Below are 22,877 nucleotides of genomic sequence, written 5' to 3' on the forward strand. Positions count from 1 at the left end.
AGGCACAAGGTTAGGCTTAGTATCCACCCCAATGCAGCTACTTCTTAACAACAAAATGAAAATGTAATACCCAGAAAATAAACACAATTAGCTTACACTGATTCAGAATTCTTGCCTGAGGGACCTAGTGATCCTTTAGCCTCACGTTATATCTCACTGTCTTCTCCATCTGTCTGAATGACACACCTGAATGCTGGCTACAGCTGACCCTGAATCAGTCTTATCATCCATCTGGCAGAAACTAGGGGGCCTTGTGGCTGATCTCAGTTAGCCTTAGCCAGCTGTGCAGCTGGTTCTGTTTCAAACTGGCCCTGGGGAGAAATGGTCTATCTAGGCGAGTCTGGTGCCATGGCCCATTGACGGACAAGAACCCGACAGCCAGCCAGCACAGGCTCATGTTACGAACAGTGCCAAGACAGAAATTATACCTCTCAACTCAAATAGGCCTACTGTAATGAGAGAATGTTTATTCCAGACCACTTCGATCGTGTCTTAGGAATGTATTCACACCACTTGACTTTTTCCACTCTTTGTTGTGTTACAAAGCGGGATTAAAATGCATTTAATTGTAATTTTTGTCAACAATCTACATAAAATAGTATCGGTCCAAGAGGCTTCTAAACAGCTTCTTCCACTAAGCCATAAGACTCCTGAACATCTAATCAAATGCTACTCAGACTATTTGGATTGCCCCCCACCCCACTTTTACACTCCTGCTACTCCTGTTATTATCTATGCATAGTCTACCTACATGTACATACAGCACATTGACTCTGTACTGGTACCCCCTGTATATAGCCTTGCTATTGTTATTTTACTGCTTCTCTTTAATTATTTGTTACTTTTATTTCTTATTTGTAATTTTTTTTTAACTGCATTGTTGGTTAGGGCTTGTAGGTAAGCATTTTACTGTAAGGTCTAGCTAGACCTGCTGTATTCGGCACATGTGACAAATACAATTTGATTTGATTGATATTTGCACATTATTCTGTTAGAGAAACCAAGGCTGTTGAGTCTGCCGATAAGAATACTGTGATTGACAGAGTCGAAAGCCTTGGCCAGGTCGATGAAGATGGCTGCACATTACTGTCTTTTATCGATGGAGGTTATGATAGATACCTTGAGCGTGGCTGAGGTGCACCCGTGACCAGCTCGGAAACCAGATTGCATAGCGGTGAAGGTACGGTGGGATTCGAAATGTTCGGTGATCAGTTTGCTGTTGGCCAGGTGGAAAGCATGGCCAGCCGTAGAGAAATGCTTTATTGAAATTCTCGATTATCGTTGGTGACAGTGTTTCCTAGCCTCAGTGCAGTGGGCAGCTGGGAGGAGGTGCTCTTATTCTTCATGGACTTTACAGTGTCCCAAAACTTTTTGGAATTAGTGCTGCAGGATGCAACTTTCTGTTTGAAAAAGCTAGCCTTACCTTTCCTAACCGACTGTGTATATTGGTTCCTGACTTCCCTGAAAAGTTGCATATCGCGGAGACTATTCGATTCTGTAACGGCGTTCTTCGTTTGTTGAGAGAGAGTCGGACCGAAATGCAGCGTGGTGGTTAATCATGATCTTTAATAAGGAAATGGTGACGATACATGAAATAACTAATAAAAACAACAAACGGAACGTGAAACCTAATTACAGCCTATCTGGTGAAACTACACAGAGACAGGAACAATCACCCACGAAATACAAAGTGAAACTCAGGCTACCTAAATACGGTTCCCAATCAGAGGCAACGAGAATCACTTGACAGCTGATTGAGAACCGCCTCAGGCAGCCAAGCCTATACAACACCCCTAATCAGCCGCGATCCCAAATACTACAAACCCCAATACGAAATACAACACGTAAACCCCTGTCACACCCTGGCCTGACCAAATATATAACGAAAACACAAAACACTAAGTAAGACCAAGGCGTGACAGATGCTAGTGCAGTACGCCACAGTTTTTGTGCTGGTCAAGGGCAGTCAAGTCTGGAGTGAACCAAGGGCTATATCTGTTCTTAGTTTAACATTTCTTGAAAGGGGCATGCTTATTTCAGACGGTGAGGAAAGCACTTTTAAAGAACAACCAGGCATCCTCTACTAACGGGATGAGGTCAATATCCTTTCAGGATACCCGGGCCAGGTCGATTAGAAAGGCCTACCCATAACAGATGCAGGCAATGAGGCAGTGATTGCTGAGATCCTGGTTGAAAACAGCAGAAGTGTATTTAGAGGGCAAGTTGTTCAGGATGATATCTATGAGGGTGTCCATGTTTACGGATTTGGGGTTGTACCTGGTAGGTTCCTTGATCATTTGTGTGAGATTGAGGGTATCTAACTTAGATTGTAACGCAGCCAGGGTATTAAGCATATCCCAGTTTAGGTCACCTAACAGTACGAACTCTGACGATAGATGGTGGGCAATCAATTCACATATGGTGTCCAGGGCACAGCTGGGAGCTGAGGGGGGTCTGTAACAAGCAGCAACATTTCTGGAGAGATGGATTTTTAAAAGTGGAAGCTCGAACTGTTTGGGCATAGACCTTGATAGTTTGACAGAACTCTGCAGGCTATCTCTACAGTAGATTGAAACTCCACCCTCTTTAGCAGTTTTATCTTGACGGAAAATGTAATTGGGGATGGAAATTTCAGAATTTATGGTGGCCTTCCTATGCCAGGATTCAGACACGACTAGGACATCAGGGTTGGCGGAGTGTGCTAAAGCAGTGAATATAGCAAACTTAGAGAGGAGGCTTCTAAAGTTAACATGCATGAACCCAAGGCTTTTACGGGTACAGTCAAGTAAACAAATGAGAGAGCCTGGGTACACACAGGGCCTGGGTTAACCTCTACATCTCCAGAGGAACAGAAGAGGAGTAGGACGAGGGTACGGCTAAAGGCTATAAGAACTGGTCATCTAGTGCGTTGGGAACAGAGAATAAAAGGAGCAAATTTCTGGGCGTGGTAGGATAGATTCAGGGCATAATGTACAGACAAGGGTATGATAGGGTGTACAGTGGAGGTAAACCTAGGCATTGAGTGATGATGATAGAGGTTGCATCTCTGGAGGCACCAGTTAAGCTAGGTGCGGTCTCCGCATGTGTGGGGGGTGGGACAAAGGAGCTATCTGAGGCATGTTGAGCGGACTAGGGGCTCCGCAGTAAAATTAAACAAACAATGAGAACAACAGTATACAAGGCATATTGACATTAGAGAGAGGCATAATGCCATCACAGGTGTTGATTGGGAGAGCTAAGACAACAACGGGTAAGGCAACAACGGGTAAACAGCTAAGACAACAACAGCGGGTAAATGGCGACGAATGGGCAGATAGGGTCAGAACACAGGTCCTGAGTTCGAGGCTGGGGCCGCAAGAAACAAAATTAAGTACTGTGTTAATGAACAGTCCAGCATTCATCAGCTGTGTAGCCGTGTGATCATAGGGTTCAATGAGCAGCAATAGATGGGCAGCCGTTCGGTAGTCGTTACTATGCTAAGCGAGCGGGAGACACGGCATTCAGAAAAGCTAGCGGTCCGGGGATAGCAGATGGGTCTTCACCGACATCCACGACGCAGAGGCCGGTTGAGAGCACATCGGCCAAATTACGTCGGCAGACCAACAGACCAGTGAAGGATTGGCGGGGATCCGTGTCGATAAAGGGTCCAGGCCAATTGGCAAGAGAGGTATTGTAGTTGGTGTACTTCGTTTGCTAGCCGGGAGATGGGCCTAGCTCGAGGCTAGCTCGACGCTAACTGGTGCTTGCTTCTGGACAAGGGCGTTAGCCACAATAGCCACTCGGTAGCAGCTAGCTAGTTGTGATGATCCGGTGTAATGGTACAGAGCTTGCGGCAGGAATCCGGTGATGTAGTTGAAAAAAGCAGTCAGATATGCTCAGGGCTGATATCGCGCTGTGCAGACTGGCAGGTATTATCCGGGCTTTCCGGTCTAAAGCGGCTGGTGTCTGAGCTAAAGGTAAAGACCGCTAACAGTGACTAAATAGCTAGTAGCTAATTAGCTGGCTAACTTCTGATGGCTAGCTTCTGATGGAGGTTCCAGTTCTAAGGTCGAAAAAATAGCAAATCCGTATCACATTGGGTGAGGCGGGTTGCAGGAAGGTACATTTAATAAAAAAATGGAAAAAGTGATTGAAATATATTGAAATATATACAAAAAAAAACAAGAAGAAAATATTTACAAGGGGCAAAAACAAACAAGTCTTACTGCTACGCCATCTTGGATCTATAAGAATTGTGGAGGAATAAGTATTGTGGATATAAGTATTGTGAAGGAATAATACATTATGGCCCTTGCTCTTGCAAAACTTTTTTTTTTCTTTGTATTAGATTTTACCAGATCTAATGTGTTATATTCTCCTACATTCCTTTAACATTTCCACAAACTTCAAAGTGTTTCCTTTCAAATGGTACCAAGAAGATCCTTAGGGCCCTGAGCTACAGGCAGTTAGATTTGGGTGTGTCATTTTAGGCGAAAATTGAAAAAAGGGGTCCAATCCTTCAAAATCTTTCAAGCTCTGAAGTTGGTTGTTGATCATTGTTAGAGTGACATTTTCAAGTCTTACCATAGATTTTCAAGTCGATTTAAGTCAAAACCTTAACTATTCAGGAACATTCAATGTCGTCTTGCTTAGCAACTCCCGTGTATATTTGGCCTTGTGCTGAAAGGTGAATTTTTCTCCCAGTGTTGGAAAGCAGACTGAACCAGGTTTTTCTCTAGGATTTTGCCTCTGCTTAGCTCTATTCTGTTGATTTTTATCCTAAAAAATGACAAGCATACCCATAACATGATGCAGCGACTTCCATGCTTAAAATTATGAAGAATGGTACTCTGTGATGTGTTATATTGCTTTGTGCTTTGTTTTCAGGACTTAAAGTTAACTTCTTTCCCACATTTTTTTTGCATTTTACTTTAGTGGCTTATTGCAAACAGGATGCATCTTTTGGAATATTTGTATTCTGTACAGGATTCCCCTTTTCACTCTGTCAATTAGGTTAGTATTGTGGAGTAACTGCAATGCTGTTGATCCATCCTCAGTTTTCTATCACAGCCATTAAACTCTGTAACTATTTAAAAGTCACTATTGGCTTCATGGTGAAATCCCTGAGCGCTTTCCTTTCTCTCTGGCAACTGGGTAAGAAGGACGCCTGTATCTTTGTAGTGAGTGGGTGTATTGATACACCATCCAAAGTGTAATTAATAACTTCACCATGCTCAAAGGGATATTAAATGTCTGCTTTTTTATTTATAGCCATCTACCAATAGGTGCCCTTCTTTGTGAGGCATTGGAAAACCTCCTTGATCGTTATGGTTGAAGCTGTGTTTGAAATTCACTGCGCAACTGAGGGACCTTAGAATTTTCTGAATACGTGGGGTACAGAGATGAGGTGGTCATTCAAAAATCATGTTAAACACTATTATTGCACACAGAGTGTGTCGATGCAATTTGTGACTTGTTATTAAGTAAATTGTTACTCCTGAACTTATTTAGGCTTGCCATAACAAAGGGGTTCAATACTTATTGACTGAAGACATTTCAGCTTTTCATTTTTAATTAATTTGTAAAAATGTCTAAAGATATAATTCCACTTTGACGTAATTGTCACGACTTCCACCGAAGGTGGCTCCCCTGCCTCTTCGGGCGGCGCTCTGCGGTCATCGTCACAGGTCTACTAGCTGCCACGGATCCCCTTTTCCTTTTCTGTTCTCTCTTAGTCTAGGTTGGTTGCGTTCGGTTTCCACATTATCCTCTGCTCTCTGTGATTGACTCCGCACCCACCACTCCTGGCTGTGTGACAGAAGCCCGCACCATATCCATGGAGTCAGCAGGAGCAGCTGCACCCCCTCTCCCATCCATGGAGGATACGTGTCCTCCATCATACGACCATTCTCCACCGAATTGGGTCAGCAATGGATCAAATGATGGAGAGAGTGGACAGATGTGAGAGGAGTGGTCTCCCTACCTCACCCCCAGCTCCTCCTCCACCTGCTCAACCTACTCCTCCGGCGGCGTCCGGAACCAGTGCTCTTCGTCTGGCGCTCCCCAGGGAGTACGATGGAACGGCGGCTGGGTGCCAGGGGTTCTTGCTAAAGCTTGAGCTGTACCTGGTTACCGTTCGTACGACTCCCTCTGGTGAGGAGAGCGTGAGCGTCCTCGTCTCCTGTCTGACGGGTCGAGACCTGGAGTGGGCCAATGCAGTGTGGAATGGCCCAGACTCTGCGAGGGACCACTACCAAGAGTTCACCCGCCGGTTCCGGGCCGTGTTCGACCACCCACCAGAGGGCCGAGAAGCGGGTGAACGGCTGTTTCACCTTAGACGAGGAGTGCGCAGGACTTCGCGCTGGAGTTTCGGACCTTGGCCGCTGGAGCGGGGTGGAACGACAGGGCCCTGATGGACCACGATCGATGTAGCCTCCGGGCGGATGTCCGCAGGCAGTTAGCTTGTCGGGACACCACCCTCTCCCTCGATGAACTCATTGACATGTTGATCTGACTGGGCAACCTGCTGACTGCCCACAGGCGTCCAGAACGGGCCCTGTTAGTTCCACCTCCTGGCCCTCCCGCTCCAATCCCTATGGAGTTAGGGGGGGGGGGGGGGGGGCGCATTGAGGGCGACCAGAGGAGGAGGCTCCTCCTGCACCAGTTGGGGTCGGAGAGGACACACTGCCGATCGGTGCTGGAGGAGCTCGTCTGGGAGTCGGGATGGTAGGCAGAGCACTTCTCGGTCACCCCAGGTGAGTCAGCACCAGACTCACCCAGAGCTCCCTGTTGGTCACATGTTTTTACTAATTTCTTTCTCTGAGTTTTCTCCCTCTCTACAGCATAAGGCGCTAGTCGATTCAGGCGCAGCTGGGAACTTTATGGATCGTGGACTCGCGTTGAGGCTAGGGATTCCACTGCCGCTAGATCAACCCACCCCGTGCACTCCTTAGATAGCCGACCATTAGGGTTAGGGCTGGTCAGGGAGGCCATGGTTCCACTGGACATGGTAACGCAGGGGGATCATAAGTAGTGGATGAGTCTCCTCCTTATTGATTCACCTGCATTTCCAGTGGTGCTGGGGATTCCCTGGCTGGCTAATCACAATCCTGAGATTTCATGGAAACAGGGGGCTCTCCAAGGGTGGTCAGAGGAGTGTTCAGGTAGGTGCAGAGGAGTTTCCATCGGTGCAACGACGGTGGAGAGTTCAGACCAGGTTTCCACTGTGCGCATTCCCTCTGAATATGCCGATTAGGCTATCGCTTTCTGTAAAATTAAGCGGACCCAATTACCACCTCATCTACGAGGGGATTGCACGATAAACCTCCTGGTAAACACTGCACTTCCCAGGAGTCACGTGTACCCGTTGTCCCAGGAGGAGACAGTGGCTATGGAGACCTGAATCTCTGGGACAGGGGTTCAATCGGCCCTCCACGTCACCCGTCTCTTCGAGTTTCTTTTTTGTGAAGAAGAAGGAGGGAGGTCTGTGTCCGTGCATTGATTATAGAGGTCTAAATTCCATCACAGTGGGGTTTAGTTACCCGCTACCTCTCATCGCCACGGCGGTGGAATCATTTCACGGAGCGCGTTTTTCACAAAACTGGACCTTAGGAGTGCGTATAATTTGGTGCGTATCCGGGAGGGAGATGAGTGGAAGACCGCATTTCGTACCACATCTGGCCATTATGAGTACCTCGTCATGCCGTATGGGTTGAAGAATGCTCCAGCCGTCTTTCAATCTTTCGTAGACGAGATACTCTGAGACCTGCACGGGCAGGGTGTGGTGGTGTATATCGATGATATACTGATCTATTCTGCCACACGCGCCGCGCATGTGTCTCTGGTGCGTAAAGTACTTGGGCGACTGCTGGAGCATAACCTGTACGTCAAGGCTGAGAAATGTGTGTTCTCCAAACAAGCCGTTTCCTTCCTGGGTTATCGCATTTCCACCTCTGGGGTGGTGATGGAGTGTGACCGTGTTACAGCCGTGCGTAATTGGCCAATTCCGACCACGGTAAAGGAGGTGCAGTGGTTTTTAGGGTTTGGCAATTACTACCGGAGGTTTATCCTGGGTTTTTGTCAGGTGGCTGCTCCCATTACTTCACTGCTGAAGGGGGGGCTGGTGCGTTTGCTGTGGTCAGCGGAGGCGGACAGAGCCTTCAGTTGTCTGAAGGAGCTGTTCACCGACGCTCCCATGCTGGCTCATCCGGACCACTCTTTGGCATTCATAGTGGAGGTGGACGCGTCCGAGGCTGGGGTTGGAGCCGTGCTGTCACAGCGCTCGGCACGCCACCGAAGCCCCTGCGCTTTCTTTTCGAGGAAGCTCGGTCCAGCAGAGCGGAACTATGTTGTGGGGGACCGGGAGTTGTTAGCTGTGGTAAAAGCTCTGAAGGTGTGAAGACATTGGCTTGAGGGGGCCAAGCACCCTTTCCTCATCTGGACCGACCATCGTAATCTGGAGTAAATCCGGGCAGCGAGGAGATTGATTCCGCATCGGGCAAGGTGAGCCATGTTTTTTACCAGATTTTGGTTCACGATCTCCTATAGGCCAGGCTCCCTTAATACTAAGGCCGACACACTGTCCCGTCTCTATGACACCGAGGAGCAGATCCTACTTCATTCATGTCTGGTTGCACCGGTGGTATGGGAGGTGGACGCGGAAATCCACCGGGCGTTACGGTTGGAACCTGCACCTCCTCAGTGTCCAGCAGGTGTTCAGTACGTGCCGCTTGGTGTTCGTGATCGTTTAATTCGATGGGCCCATACGCTACCCTCTTCGGATCATCCTGGTATTGAGAGGAGAGTGCGGGGTCTTAGGGTAAGGTACTGGTGGCCCACTTTAGCCAAGGACGTGAGGTTTTATGTCTCCTCCTGCTCGGTGTGCGCTCAGAGCAAGGCTCCTATACATCTGCCTAGAGGGAAGTTACAGCCCCTCCCCGTTCCACAACGGCCGTGGTCGCATTTGTCGGTGGATTTTCTCACCGACCTTCCCCCGTCTCAGGGGAACACCACGATCCTGGTTGTTGTGGATCAGTTTTCTAAGTCCTGCCATTTCATCCCGTTGCCCGGTCTCCCTACGGCCCTACAGACGGAGGAGGCCCTGTTTACCCACGTCTTCCGGCACTACGGGGTGCCTGAGGACATCGTTTCGGGGTCCCCAGTTCACGTCCAGAGTTTGGAGGGCGTTTATGGAGCATCTGGGGGTGTTCGCACCGGGGGACCGGGTCTGGCTCTCAACCCGAAACCTGCCCCTCTGCCTGCCCTGCCGGAAGCTGGGGCCGCAGTGTGTGGGGCCATTTAAAGTCCTGAGGAGGATAAACGAGGTGTGTTATAGGTTACAGCTTCCTTCTTACTATGTTATTAACCCCTCGTTTCATGTGTCTCTCGCCTCAGGCCGGTGGTAGCTGGTCCCCTGCAGGAAGGTGAGGTGCCCGGAGGTCCCTCCGCCCCCTCCGCCCCCCTCTGGACATCGAGGTGTCCCCGGGTGAGGGGCCTACAGTACCTTGTGGACTTGGAGGGGTACGGTCCGGAGGAGAGGTGCTGGGTACCGGTGGAGGACATCTTGGATCCATCACTACTGAGGGAGTTCCACCGCCTCCATCCGGATCGCCCTGCGCCTTGCCCTCCGGGTCGCCCTCGAGCCCAGCGGCGGCGCGCAGCAGAAGCCGCGCGTCAGGGGTGGGGTACTGTCACGACTTCCACCGAAGGTGGCTCCCCTGCCTGTCCGGGCGGCGGTCGTTGTCGCCGGTCTACTAGCTGCCACCGATCCCCTTTTCCTTTTCTCTTCTCTGTTAGTCTAGGTTGGTTGCATGTTATGTTCACTGTCTGTTTGGTGCCCAGTTTTGGGTTGGACATATTTGTTTTCGCCTGTTGTTTTTGGCGTTACTTTTGGATACCGTAATAAAGTTTGGTTTCCCCCATTATCCTCTGCTCTCTGCGATTGACTCCGCACCCACCACTCCTGGCTGTGTGACAGTTATGGGGTATTGTGTGTAGGTCAGTCACACAAAATCTCAAGTACAGGCTTCATATCAGCATGGCCTTTTGGAATATTCACTAACACTGATATGGCAGAAGCACATTTTAGATAACAGCCATAATGATGACACTCCTACTCTGTCATTGTAATGATGTATCTTAAGATACCTAATTATGAGCTCTGCATAGCATGACATGAATGCGCTATAGAAATGGTAAGGATATATTTCATGAACCTTTAATAATGCTGTTTGGACCTGTCATAACATGTTCATGAAATGCTTATAGATGTGTAATAAATGCGTTATGGATATGTAGTCTGTGTAAATCTTTACCGTAGCATCATGAGAAAATATTGCGCACATCAACTTGTTAAGTAGGCCTACCTTTGGCAAAGAGGTTCTGTTTGTGTGTTCAGCTGTGACAAGGGAATGCTGTGGAGGCTGTGTTAATAAAACTGCTTTGACTGTGAATCAGAGACGTAGGAGGTCAGAAGGTGTGTGCGTTGGAGTGCTGTGTATGAATCACTTAGAACTCTTGTTGAAAAGCTGAGGGTCACTGAGTGCAGGAGGGACGAGGAGAATTATCACTCAGGGTTAGCTTTGGCCTCTCTCGACTCACGCATCCTCAATCTAATAGAGAAGTGTCGTGGAGGAACTGTATGAGTCAACGCACTCTACAACCCTTTCCTCTACTCATGTGATGTCTCATTATGTACACCGGCTTCAGGTCAGATATTCTTTCTCCATTGCGATATTCAATTTTGTCAAAAACTTGTCAAGATAAGAATACAGCTAAAAACTGCACAGAAACGGAGAAACGGTCATAGTGATCCAGCTCCATTGTGACTACAGACTTTAATCTGGATCCAGAAATGCACCTTTGAGAATGTTCTGTATTATGTGATCCTGTTAAATAGTGTATCATCATATCAATGCAACACTGCTCAGTTTGTGGGCAAGCACCACATTTTGTTGACATCAACAAGTCTACACTCTTAGAAAAAAGGGTTCCTAAAGGGTTCTTCGGCAGTCCCCATAGGAGAACCGTTTTTGGTCCCATGTAAAACCCCTTTTGGTTCCATGTAGAACCCTCTGTGGAAAGGGTTCTACATGGACCTCCAAAGTGTTCTACCTGGGACCAAAAGGGTTCTTCAAAGGATTCTCCTATGGGGACAGCCAAAGAACCACTTTAGGTTCTAGATTTTTCTAAGAGTGTAGACCAGGTCTCTCCAACAATGTTCCTGGAGAGCTACCCTCCTGCAGGTTTTCCCTCCAACCTCAATTTTAACTGAACTGTTTCAGTTTATCAACCAGCTAATTATCAGAATCAGGTGTGCTAGATTATGGTTGGAGCGAAAACCTACAGGACGGTAGCTCTTCAGGAACAGGGTTGGAGAGCCCTGGTGTAGACAGTAGTACAGTACAGTACACAGTTGATCTAACGAATAACCAATCAGTTAAACTGTTACAGTTTGTTCTTTTGAAGCCAAGTGGATCGCCCTGCGAACCCAATGGCATGCATAGAGCTTTTGATGTTTGAGATGGTTTCATTTTGTTCGTAGGGCACAATGTTCTGAACTGATCCGGGGCCAGAAGCCATCAAGCCAAATACTCTGAGCCTGATGCTTTGTCACCCACAGGTCACTGCTCTGAGATCAGTTCAATGGAGGTGCTGCATTTCAAGGGTCAGAGCTCTATCATAATGGAGATGGAAAAAGCTATTCCAGAGGGTTTCTTAACCCTTCCGCTACTCCTCCCCTGTTCACTGTTTTTGTCCTCTACCACCAAAAAGTGCGTAGGTCAAGACACAAAGAACTGGTGGCCTTCAGTGGCCTATGTCACTGCTTTAGACTGATTATAACACAGATTATAAAATCCTCTGGAAGGCTTTGTACATTTCCAGGGAGGTGGTAGACAAGTCATAACGTGTGTTTTGTAGTAACCCATCAGTAAATCATTGACATGTTAACCAATGCATGCTGTGTTTGAGGCCTCAAGGCTATGCTAGATTGGTAACTCTCCTCCATACACTGTAGCCTGGCTTTTGATTTGTTTGACCACTGTGGTTAAAACGTGTCTGATTCTCCCATCACTCCCCTCTACCCAGAGAGAAGACAAAGAGCATGTGCTCTTGACCACTCCCACAAGAGGTCGCCGTGTCTTGGAGCACTCCGCTCTCAGCCAGCACTGCAGGAGGTGATGGACGTGGAGGGAGTGTGCCTGGAGGAAGAGGAGGAGGAGAAGGTGAGGGAGGTCACCATCACCCATGGAGAGGACTCTGAGCTCAGCGTCAGTTTCCAAGGGTATGCGGCTGAGCTCCGGCAGTGCCAGAGTCGAATGAAGACCTCCCAGGTGCCCCTCAACACCCACGATCAATCAGAAGGGAACAAAGACTCCAAGACTGACATATACAAGGCCACCATTGTGTGAGCTCTGAGGCTGACCAACCCTCACCAGCACTTTCCAAGCTTGATTCACGGTCTGTTCAAACAGAAACTTACTTGATGAACAAGGGACTTTTACTGTAAAAAACTGTTGTTTTTCATGCCAGAACTGATGTATATGTATAATAATTGTATGGTGATAGATATTGTATTATTGATCATCACTGACTATGCCGTACTGTTTAGCGGGTATACATTTTCAAGAAGTGATGAAAAGGAAAATAATTGCCAGTTAAAACGTATGAACAATTTGGTAATAACCTATTGTTTGGAAATGTATTAGGAGATACCTTGTTTTAGATGGATGCTGATAATACAGGTACTGTAAAACAGGGGCTATAGAATTAAGCCTCTTTCAGGTAGGTTATAGGATTCACACATTGTAGGAACATGAGAAACTCCTTGCAATTCTAGTGCACGTTACTGTATTATTCTGGTCACACACTGTGTAAAAAACATCATGAACACCTGCTCTTTCCATAATAATAGACTGACCAGATGAATCCAGGTGAAAGCTATGATCTCTTATTGACATCACTTGTTCAATACATTTCAATCAGTGCAGATGAAGTGGATGATGCAGGTTAAAAAATGATTTTTAAGCCTTGAGACAATTGAGACATGGATTGTGTATGTGTACCATTCAGAGGGTGGATGGGTAAGACAAAATATTTAAGTGCCTTTGAACAGGGTATGGTAGTAGGTGCCAGGTGCCAGGTTTGTGTCAAGAACTGCAGGTGTTCTTAATATTTTGCACACTCAGTGTACACTGTTTCGTGGTGAACAAAATATGATGCCTCTTCATGTCTGTACATTTGATCTATTATGGTCTGGCTTGATGTTTGGTTGTTCAAATTCCACTCAATAAACATTCCCACCTTTGTAATGCCAGAATGGAAGCCTCTGTCGTTAGTCACGTTGAAAGATTTTATTAAAGGGTCAATCTGGTATTTAAACAACCGCAACTGATGGGGGTATGACAGTAGAACTAACCCACTGGGCACAGACGTCAATTCAACGTCTATTCCATGTTGGTTCATCGTAATTCCATTGAAATTATGTGGAAACAGCTTGATTGAGCCAGTGTCTGCCCAGTCGAAAGCTCGTGAGGCATTTATAAGTTATGTTCTTCAAGAATCAGTGGGGCTATATATCATTCATTTAAATGTCCAAAAATGGATGTACCAATCCAAGATGGCCCCTTTAATGTTCTTTCTCTCTTTGAAATAAAAATTATTTGTAAGAATGCAAATCCTTGATACCCAACCAGCTCCAAACATAGACCTGTCAAAGCCATTATCATTGGTCTTTAAGATATTCACATTGCAGAATTCTCCCAAGTGTGTTTTGTCTTCTTAAATCTGTTTGCCCAGTTGGTCAGAACGGTGGTCAGTTATTAAGAGTATTAGTAATTATAAGTGAACAATTTCTTCGAGTCACACATTATAAACCCATTTTAGACCAGTCTTGTCAGGAAGTCGTGTCTTGTCAGTAAGAATAATATATCTCCGAGTGTAGTTTACCATAGCAGGCATTTCAATTACTGCAATCTTTGAAAATTAGAGGCTTGGTTATGGGACAGGGGGTGTTCTTGCCACAGCACGCAGCACTTGGAATGTTTATGCATGGTTACCAAGCTATGAGAGGAGGGATCCGAAACCATCACCCGCCACCTCCTCCAAAAAGTTACTTTCCATTACATCAAAGATCAGCACTTTCAAGATCTTGCATGTTTCATCGTGGGCGTCTCGTAAGGGAAATTAGTTGCAATTCGATGTTTTGCGTAGAGTGATGGCCATAATCAAAAAGTAGGTCTAATGACGCATTTGATTTACTCAATAGAGTTTTCAGGGAACAGGCTCGCTCTTGCAGCATATCCCACGTTCTCCATGACCAAAAGCAGGCTTAGTTCTCTCGAATTGACAGATAAAACGTGACATTTATCTGACGGACCTGATTCAAGAAATTAACTTCAAATAATTTTGCGCACGATAACAGAGACTACATAACCCAAAATATTATGATGCTATACTTTGTGTTACTTTTCCTACCGTATGTCCTCAGTGTACGAACGGTAAGTGAAGCCATTTCTTACAATTATAGCAGTTCTTCTAGAGCGCAACAAGTGCACGGTTTGCGTTTGGATAGGCATATTTTGGCGTGCATAATTTGCCCCAAAAAGTAAACTAACCGTGCATTACTTTAATACTGTTTTCACTTTGGTTCCAGCGAATGGTACTCCCAAGATATGAAACGTTTAGTGCAAGAAATGTGAACAGAGATAGTCATAAAGGTAATCATTACTATTAACATTAACAACATACATTACCTGTTTAATTGACTACAGTTTTGTGCGTAGTTTTCACTATCCTGTTTCAATGTTGTTTATAAAATGTTTTTTTGTATAATATGTTTACACAACTGTGCCATAAAGCCCATCAACCAATTTACCAGTCAAGAACTCAATGATAATGACCTCTTTAGTCGATGGAGTTGGAATCCAGAATTATTCATCTTGCGTTGGCAAGGGTACACAATCTCTTTTCATAACAGAACAACGATTAGGCTGTCTAGGGGAATGATATAGTGCTGAGATCTATGCATCCCTTCTACTGTGCTTCCCTAGTAATATAACTTGATTGGGTCCTGGCAGGAGCCACTGTCAACATCAAAATATTAATTGTCTATCATATGCTGTGATCCCAAGCCATGGGAGAACACCTGCTTTCTCATATTCAAGTGGCCTCTATTTTGCCGCAAAGTGTTTTAGGGTTGGTATTGTTTCTACTTTCAATATTGATGTTGAACTGATCTTGTGCAGTAAACTTAATGAAATAGAGATTTATTTTAAATGTTATTGCGGAGAGTGAGGAATTTATGACTAGAATATGTGTAAAATACAATATGTTCACAATATGTTCACTGATAACCATATGTATCTACTCCTGTTTCTGTGGATCCAGTCCTTACAGTAGAGGGGAAAGAATGTAAATTCCCATTCCGTCATGGAGGAAGCATTCACCATCACTGTATCACCATCAGCTTCTCCAGCTCTTGGTGAGTCCAGTGTCATCCATTTCAAGTGTCTCTTGGTCACTCTAGTATCCAATGTTTTAGAGACACAAACAAGCACTTCAACCAAAACGCACATTCAGCATAACATTGCCACACATTTCCATTACTCAAAGACATACACTATATATACAAAAGTATGTGGACACCCCTTCAAATGTGTGGATTTTGGCTATTTCAGGTGTATAAAATTGAGCACACTGCCATGCAATCTCCATAGACAAACATTGCCCGTGGAATGGCCTTCACTGAAGAGCTCAGTGACTTTCAACGTGGCACCGTCATAGGATGCCACCTTTCCAACAAGTCAGTTCGTCAAATTTCTGCCCTGCTAGACCTGCCCTGGTCAATTGTAAGGGCTGTTATTGTGAAGTGAAAACGTCTTGGAGCAACAACGGCTCCGCCGCAAGGTGGTAGGCCACACAAGCTCACAGAATGGGACCACCGAATGCTGAAGCGCGTAGCGTGTAAAAATCCTCTGTCCTTTGTTGCAACACTCACTACGGAGTTCCAAACTGCCTCTGGAAGCAACATCAGCTCAAGAACTGTTCATTGGGAGATTCATGAAATGGGTTTCAATGGCCGAGCAGCTGCACACAAACCTAATATCACCATGCGCAATGCCAAGTAGTGTAAAGCTTGCCGCCGTTGGACTCTGGAGCAGTGGAATTTCATTCTCTGGAGTGATGAGTCACGCTTCACCATCTGGAAGTCCAACGGCCGAATCTGGGTGTGGCAGATGCCAGGAGAACGCTACTTGCCGAATGTATAGTGCCACCCTCAAAGTTTGGTGGAGGAGAAATAATGGTCTGGGGCTGTTTTATAGTTTGGGCTAGGCCCCTTAGTTCCAGTGAAGGGAAATATTAATGCTACAGCACACAATAACATTCTAGACGATTCTGTGCTTCCAACTTTGTGGGAACAGTTTGGGGAAGGCCCTTTCCTGTCTCAGCATGACAATGCCGCTGTGCACAAAGCAAATTCCATACAGAAATGTTTTGTCGAGATCGGTGTAGAAGAACTTGACTGGCCGGCACTGAGTCCTGACCTCAACCCCATCAAACACCTTTGGGATGAATTGGAATGGCCACTGCGAGCCAGGCCTAATCTCCCAACATCAGTGCCCGACCTCACTAATGCTCTTGTGGCTGAATGGAAGCAAGTCCCTGCAGCAATGTTCCAACGTCTAATGGAAAGCCTTCCCAGAAGAGTGGAGGCTGTTATAGCAGCGAAGGGGGGACCAACTCCATATTAATGCCCATGATTTTAGAATGAGATGTTCGATGAGCATGTGTCCACATAGTTTTGGCCATGTAGTGTACCTCACTCTTGTACACACAAAGGGGTTTCCCAGTCATAGATTGGTGAGGTGAGACACCCACGCACACACGCACACGAGAGCCATGTGAAAGCCATGCCGTGTCCACATCACTAAGCATCTGTCATGGTCTAAACACACCAGCACATGCATGAAGAGACCACGACAACGCCTCTTCCCCCTCAGGAGGCTGAAAAGATTTGCCATGTGCCCGCAGATCCTCAAAAGGTTCTACAGCTGCACCATTGAGAGCATCTTGACTGGCTGCATCACTGCTTGGTATGGCATCCGACCTGCAAGGCGCTACAGTGGGTAGTGAGTACGGCCCAGTATATCACTGGGGCCGAGCTCCCTGCCATCCAGGACCTCTGTACCAGGCGGTTTCCAGAGGAAGGCCCTAAAAATGGTCAAAGACTCCAGCCACCCAAGTCATAGACTGTTCTCTCTGCTACCGCACTGCAAACGATACCTATGCACCAAGTCTGGAACCAACAGGACCCTGAACAGCTTCTACCTCCAAGCCATAAGACTGCTATATAGTTAGTTAAATAGTTAACCAAATAGCTACCCGGACTATCTGCATTGACCCTTTTTGCACTAACTTCTTTGACTAATCACATACGTGACTGTTACTGTTTATTATCTATCCTGTTGCCTAGTCATTTTATTCTTAGTTATATGTACATGTCTACCTCAATTACCTCGTACCCCTGCACATCGACTCAGTACTGGTGCCCCTTGTATATAGCCAAGTTATTGTTTCTCAATGTGTATCTATTATTACCTTTAATATTACATGTTATACATTTTATATTATTTCGGTATGTTCTTTCTCTCTTCATTGTTGGGAAGGGCACGTATTTAAGCATTTCACTGTAAGTCCACACCTGTTGTTTACGAAGCATGTGACGAACACAACATGATTTGAAAACGTAACCACTGACAGACATTCTAACCACTAACAGACATTCATTGAGACATGCATTTGCACTGTGACTGTCTCAAGACCCTATATTACACCAGTAAATATAAAGACTTAAACTTAATTATAGTCCTCGTTAATCCATGTGGTATTGCCCTAAAAAGTAATGAGGTGACTGTATGCAAACTTCCACGACCTAATTGGGCTATCCTAAATGGCTTCATATGCCAACGCTAGTCAGCACTGCTAATTTATTCGCCAAAAACTGTCATAAATGCTAATGTCATGTTATAACATGTTTATGACACGGTTGCGCAGGTTTTATAGCCTAGGTTTGAGTTCATGGTTTATAGTAATGACTGTCTCATGTCTCAGAACTAACTATTTACTTTCCACAAATTGTGACACAGCAAGATGCCTCACAGCCTTCTTGTGAAAACAACTAGACCACAGATCTGTGTCTCATAACCACAGAGCTGTTGGATAGGGAGTGCTATGATAAAGTCATCTATGTGACTGCACTGCAGCTGCAGAGTAAATCCACTCAGGCTATGACAGGGCTGGTTGGCGTCTGCAAGTATGAACAACTAGGATGTAATTCAATATGAATCATGCTCTTGCCCTCTCCCACTCAGTCCTCAAGTAACAGCAAGTGCTCAGTGCTGGCTCATCTTAAACTCTGAGGGTTTTCGAGGGTGTGTGTGTGTGTATATGTATGCATGGTTGTGTAGGTGTGTGTGTGTGTGTGTGTGTGTGTATATGTATGCATGAATGTGTAGGTGTGTATATGTGTGTGTGTGTGTGTATATGTATGCATGGTTGTGTAGGTGTGTGTATATGTGTATATGTATGCATGGTTGTGTAGGTGTGTGTATATGTGTGTATGTGTGTATATGTATGCATGGTTGTGTAGGTGTGTGTATATGTGTGTGTGTGTGTGTGTGTATATGTATGCATGGTTGTGTAGGTGTGTGTATATGTGTGTGTGTGTGTGTGTCCGCTTATGACTCAGCCACTGGGATCCCAGCTTGAGAGTCACTTTGATCTCAATGTTTCTCCATTAGTTTCTCAAGGGATTTTGAAAGCCAAGTCTTTTGGTTTGGTGTATTGGGTGTAGTTACTGTAGTTAGCGGGTGTGGATTGATGGGTGGGGGAATCAATAAAACGTCTAACCCCATTTTGGTAATATAGCTTTGGTCCCAAAAGGATTAAAGTGTAGGGCTCCTCAACTATTATGAAAGACAGTTAATAAGTATGGTATCAGTTTCAAACCCACTTCTTGCACTTACTGGAGATATGCAGGTTTCTGCGGAGTATCCTTATGGTTCTTAGTCAGGTGACTGATCGTGTTCAATGTGCTGTTGATTTGCTATCTGACTCCTTGATCTCAATGGCCAGGTTGAAACTGTTGCATGTGAGCTACAGGAATGTTTTTATTTCCGCATCATAGGTGTTCTCTGACGCACAACTTTGATCTGGACTTTCTCTGGGGATACTGTGCACCTGCGAACACTCAACCCATTGGTGAGAGGTCATTCTTGTAGAATCTGTGGACAAGATCTCATGATCTACAAAGTCTATGTTGTCTCTGTGTATTTATACGATCTTAAAGATACATTTCCTGCTATTTACGGTAGTGGCATGCATAAACGTAATATTTTTTAATCACTAGCTAGGTTTCCACCCAATTGTCAAACAGTGTTCAAATTAAACACACCAAAGTTGGTAAATACTTTATTCTTATGTTACTGAGATAGCATGCTGTTTCTTTCTAATGTTTTCACTAATGTTCTCAGTTGTTGTGTTTTAGTGTTCGTCCACTCATCACGCAGATTCACAGACCCTTGTCAGGAGAATCCATGTCAAAATGGCGGCATCTGCACTCTGGTCCCCCGCAGACGCTCCTTCGAGTGCTCCTGTCCAGAGAGCTTCACTGGGAGGCACTGTGATCAGAGTGAGTAACTTCCAGTATCATACTTTCTATATGGACTTGTGTTTCAAAGCAGTTTCAATTCAACTAAACCAATTATACATTTTTAGGTTAGAGTCAATTGTCAATGGGGTTTTATTTCTCATTGCGGTATGACAAAGTGTGAGGGTGGTAGAGAAACTGTCTTCCCTTTTGAGAAGTACCTTTAGTGCATTAACCCTTATCTTGCTCTTCACAATGCCAAACACTTACCACAAAACATGCCCCCCTACCTCCTCATTGACCTGTTCACTTCCTCCTCTTCTCACGTTTCACCCAACTACCTTTGATCTCTCTATTCTCCCCTTTGTCAGGGAAGTGCTATGAAACCATACACCTGAGATATTACGACATTGGAAAATCATGGGGAAGGATCTACCTTCGTAACGTGGAACGGTGCACATGTGTGGACGGGGAGATCTCCTGTGAGAGAGTCCGCTATACTGGTAAAAGACATTCTTACTCAGATCCTTTGTTACTTCAGCTTCAGCCACTCTGTGCTTTCTTGTTGTTGTTGAAAATGAGAGTGGAACCTTAGAGTTGATGAGGTGCTGTCTCTTGGCTTAGAAATTGGTCCCTGGATGGGCCCCTGAGTTGAGGGGCCCCTTAAACCTTTGGAGTATGAGGGCTTCTCTAGTTGAAAATCTTCCCATCCCGACATTCCTCAATCTCCCACACCTTTTGGATGATCAAATCTCTAGCCTCGACTGTGTTGCCAGGCATCTCACTGTATTCTCAATGCCTTAATGGTTGGAAGTGGTTCGGGCGAGCCTACCAGGCCTTGAGAAACCCTCTGAACTCCCGCTCTCCCTTTGAGGCCCCTCAGAACGCGTGAGAGAAACCTCTCAGCCAAAAGATAAAGGTGCTTTCGTCTCTACGGTGGACGTTTGATGGGTGTTGAAAAGACACTTTGGAGAGCCCCTTGAACCAAACCTGTTTTGTTTTGTCATGTTATTAGGATTTTTACAAGGTTCTGCAAACAGATTTGATTTAGTGCTACCATTTCCTGCACCCCACCTTCCCAGCCTGTTATATATGCTATTCCCACTCATACTGCCCCCACATGGCCACTCCAAGAACAAAATCAGTCAACTACTGTACACCGGTGTTTGTGTTTGTGAAAGCATTTCTCCCATTCTACTTTTGCAACCCTGAACCGTAAGTGCTCGACTACGTGGGTAATCTAATGCTTGTGTGTTTTGATCAAAGTAAACACAATTTAAGCACTGATGTAAGAACAGCTCCTGTGTTTATCATGCAGCAGCGGGAGGCAGGATAAAGGTGGTTGGAACTGATCCCAGTGCTGTGGTTTGTCATAATGTATTATACCTGATGTGTGTAACTGTCCTCAGTCTGCACTGAGAACCCCTGTGAGAACGATGGTACGTGCCGACTCATCACAGCCACCAGGGAGGAGGTGTGTGCCTGCAGGCCTGGCTACAGTGGACCCTACTGTAGCATTGGTGAGTCCAACTGCCACATGCTAACACAGTCACTGTTCGATTTACATTGCTAGGTTAGCATAGCTGTAGTTTAGCATTACTGGTCTTAGCCAGAGGTCATACACTGGGATAGAGAAGACATTTTATGATGTTTATTCTGCTCTGTGACTACAAACATTTAGATAGTCCAATATAAATAAGGTAAACAGATAGACACGCACACACTCTCATAACACTTAAACACAGGAAACTGTGATATACATGGTATACTGTCTTATCCCCCACATCTCTTGTTGTTCAGCTCCGGAGGTGGCATGCTATGACAAGGGCACAGACTTACCGTGGCGTGGTGGGCACCACTGTCTCTGGTGCCCACTTTCTGCCGTGGAGAGCGTCCCCCTGAGGGGCTTGGGGGAAATCTCCTACTGCAGGCGTGTGTCCAGCATTAGGTTGTCTTCCTTTCTTTATTTCTACGTCTTTATTGACCACCAATCTGGCAACCCAAAACAGAAGCTGAAGTCTATGCTTCATGCCTGTCATGCCAGCACTATCTCACCACTATCATCCACCTCCCTCAATCTGTCTGGCCTTGATGGCCACCTCATTCACCTTCCCCTTTGTCTGGCCTTGTTGATATGGTCATTCACCTTCCCCTTTGTCCGACTTGGTGATATGGTCAATCACCTTCCCCTTTGTCTGGCCTTGGTGATATGGTCAATCACCTTCCCCTTTGTCTGGCCTTGGTGATATGGTCAATCACCTTCCCCTTTGTCTGGCCTTGATGGTAATATGGTCATTCACCTTCCCCTCTCTGTCTGGTCTTGATGCTGATATGGTCATTCTACCTGGTACAGACAGAAAAGGATGGCCTTCCCTTCTTACTCTGATTAATCTTGAGGTTTCATCCTTCTTGGTAATTGTTTTTGGGCACTGTGCTTCTGCTTACTCTTTGGGAGTCCAGGCCAGGGTACTGTTAAGTGTCATAACAGCAGTGTAACATTTCCACTGTGTCCAGAAACCCAGATAGGGACAAGATGCCGTGGTGCTAAACTCTCAGTGATGGAGCCATCTCCTGGGAGAAGTATGATATTCCACCTTGTGTCATAAGTTTATGTGAGTAGCATAAGTGCTCAGGGCTGTAGCCATGGTCTGAATTTTAGTGACGTCCATGTTATTTGGACAACGGCAAAAACAAAAACAAAATGTCCCCAGCCATTATCACATTGGCTGCTGTAGCTTCGTTAATCTCAGTTGATCTACAAACACATAGCCTATTAGCTATACAGTTAGCCGCTACACATGAACTCACATTAACTCAGCACTGAGATTAAAAACGATAATTTAATACGTACAGATGGATCTGTTAGCAGAAAAAAAAAAAAAATATTAGCAAAGGTTTAACAAATAAGTTTGCTTTACAGAACTTTTTTTTATTGCAGTGTTATAGCATGACTTATGTCATGTTAATATGATATTTGAAGGAGAGTGACGAACAAAATCAATGCAGGGCCCCACGTGGGCATGTGACCGCGTGCTCGGTCGGTAATTCGGCCATGATTACTACAAGTTTAGATAGCTGGCTGGACTAATTTACCAATCTAAAAATGTTTTACTGTCTATGGGCGAAATTGAGTGACTCAGTGAGTGACATAAGAAGAGGAAAACTGCTGATGCACTACCAAGTTTAGAAATGGCACCTTTTGTATTCTACTGCTCTAATTCTCAACAGTAAATTGAGACCCCGACTGAGT

At 45.6% G+C, this 22,877-nt stretch overlaps 2 protein-coding genes across 3 annotated transcripts in view; both read left to right on the plus strand.

Annotated features, from left to right (window-relative positions):
- LOC109906262 (regulator of G-protein signaling 12) overlaps window positions 1-13,297 on the plus strand; it is a 68,457-nt gene extending 55,160 nt beyond the window's left edge. For both annotated transcript variants that reach the window (XM_020503876.2, XM_031792133.1), the window contains exon 18: window positions 12,067-13,297. In XM_020503876.2, the coding sequence (XP_020359465.2) occupies window positions 12,067-12,389 (323 nt within the window). In that variant the 3' untranslated portion in view covers window positions 12,390-13,297. The remainder of the gene's footprint in view (window positions 1-12,066) is intronic.
- Window positions 13,298-14,042: 745 nt separating this feature from the next.
- Window positions 14,043-22,877, plus strand: part of LOC109906554 (hepatocyte growth factor activator-like) — a 16,053-nt gene continuing 7,218 nt past the window's right edge. Inside the window, exons 1-7 of the mRNA XM_020504301.2 lie at window positions 14,043-14,477; window positions 14,633-14,696; window positions 15,367-15,460; window positions 19,166-19,239; window positions 19,526-19,669; window positions 19,999-20,130; window positions 21,037-21,147. Of these exons, the coding sequence (XP_020359890.1) occupies window positions 14,424-14,477; window positions 14,633-14,696; window positions 15,367-15,460; window positions 19,166-19,239; window positions 19,526-19,669; window positions 19,999-20,130; window positions 21,037-21,147 (673 nt within the window). The 5' untranslated portion in view covers window positions 14,043-14,423. The remainder of the gene's footprint in view (window positions 14,478-14,632; window positions 14,697-15,366; window positions 15,461-19,165; window positions 19,240-19,525; window positions 19,670-19,998; window positions 20,131-21,036; window positions 21,148-22,877) is intronic.

Source organism: Oncorhynchus kisutch, linkage group LG16 (genome assembly GCF_002021735.2).
Source record: "Oncorhynchus kisutch isolate 150728-3 linkage group LG16, Okis_V2, whole genome shotgun sequence".
Classification (NCBI taxonomy): Eukaryota; Metazoa; Chordata; class Actinopteri; order Salmoniformes; family Salmonidae; genus Oncorhynchus; species Oncorhynchus kisutch.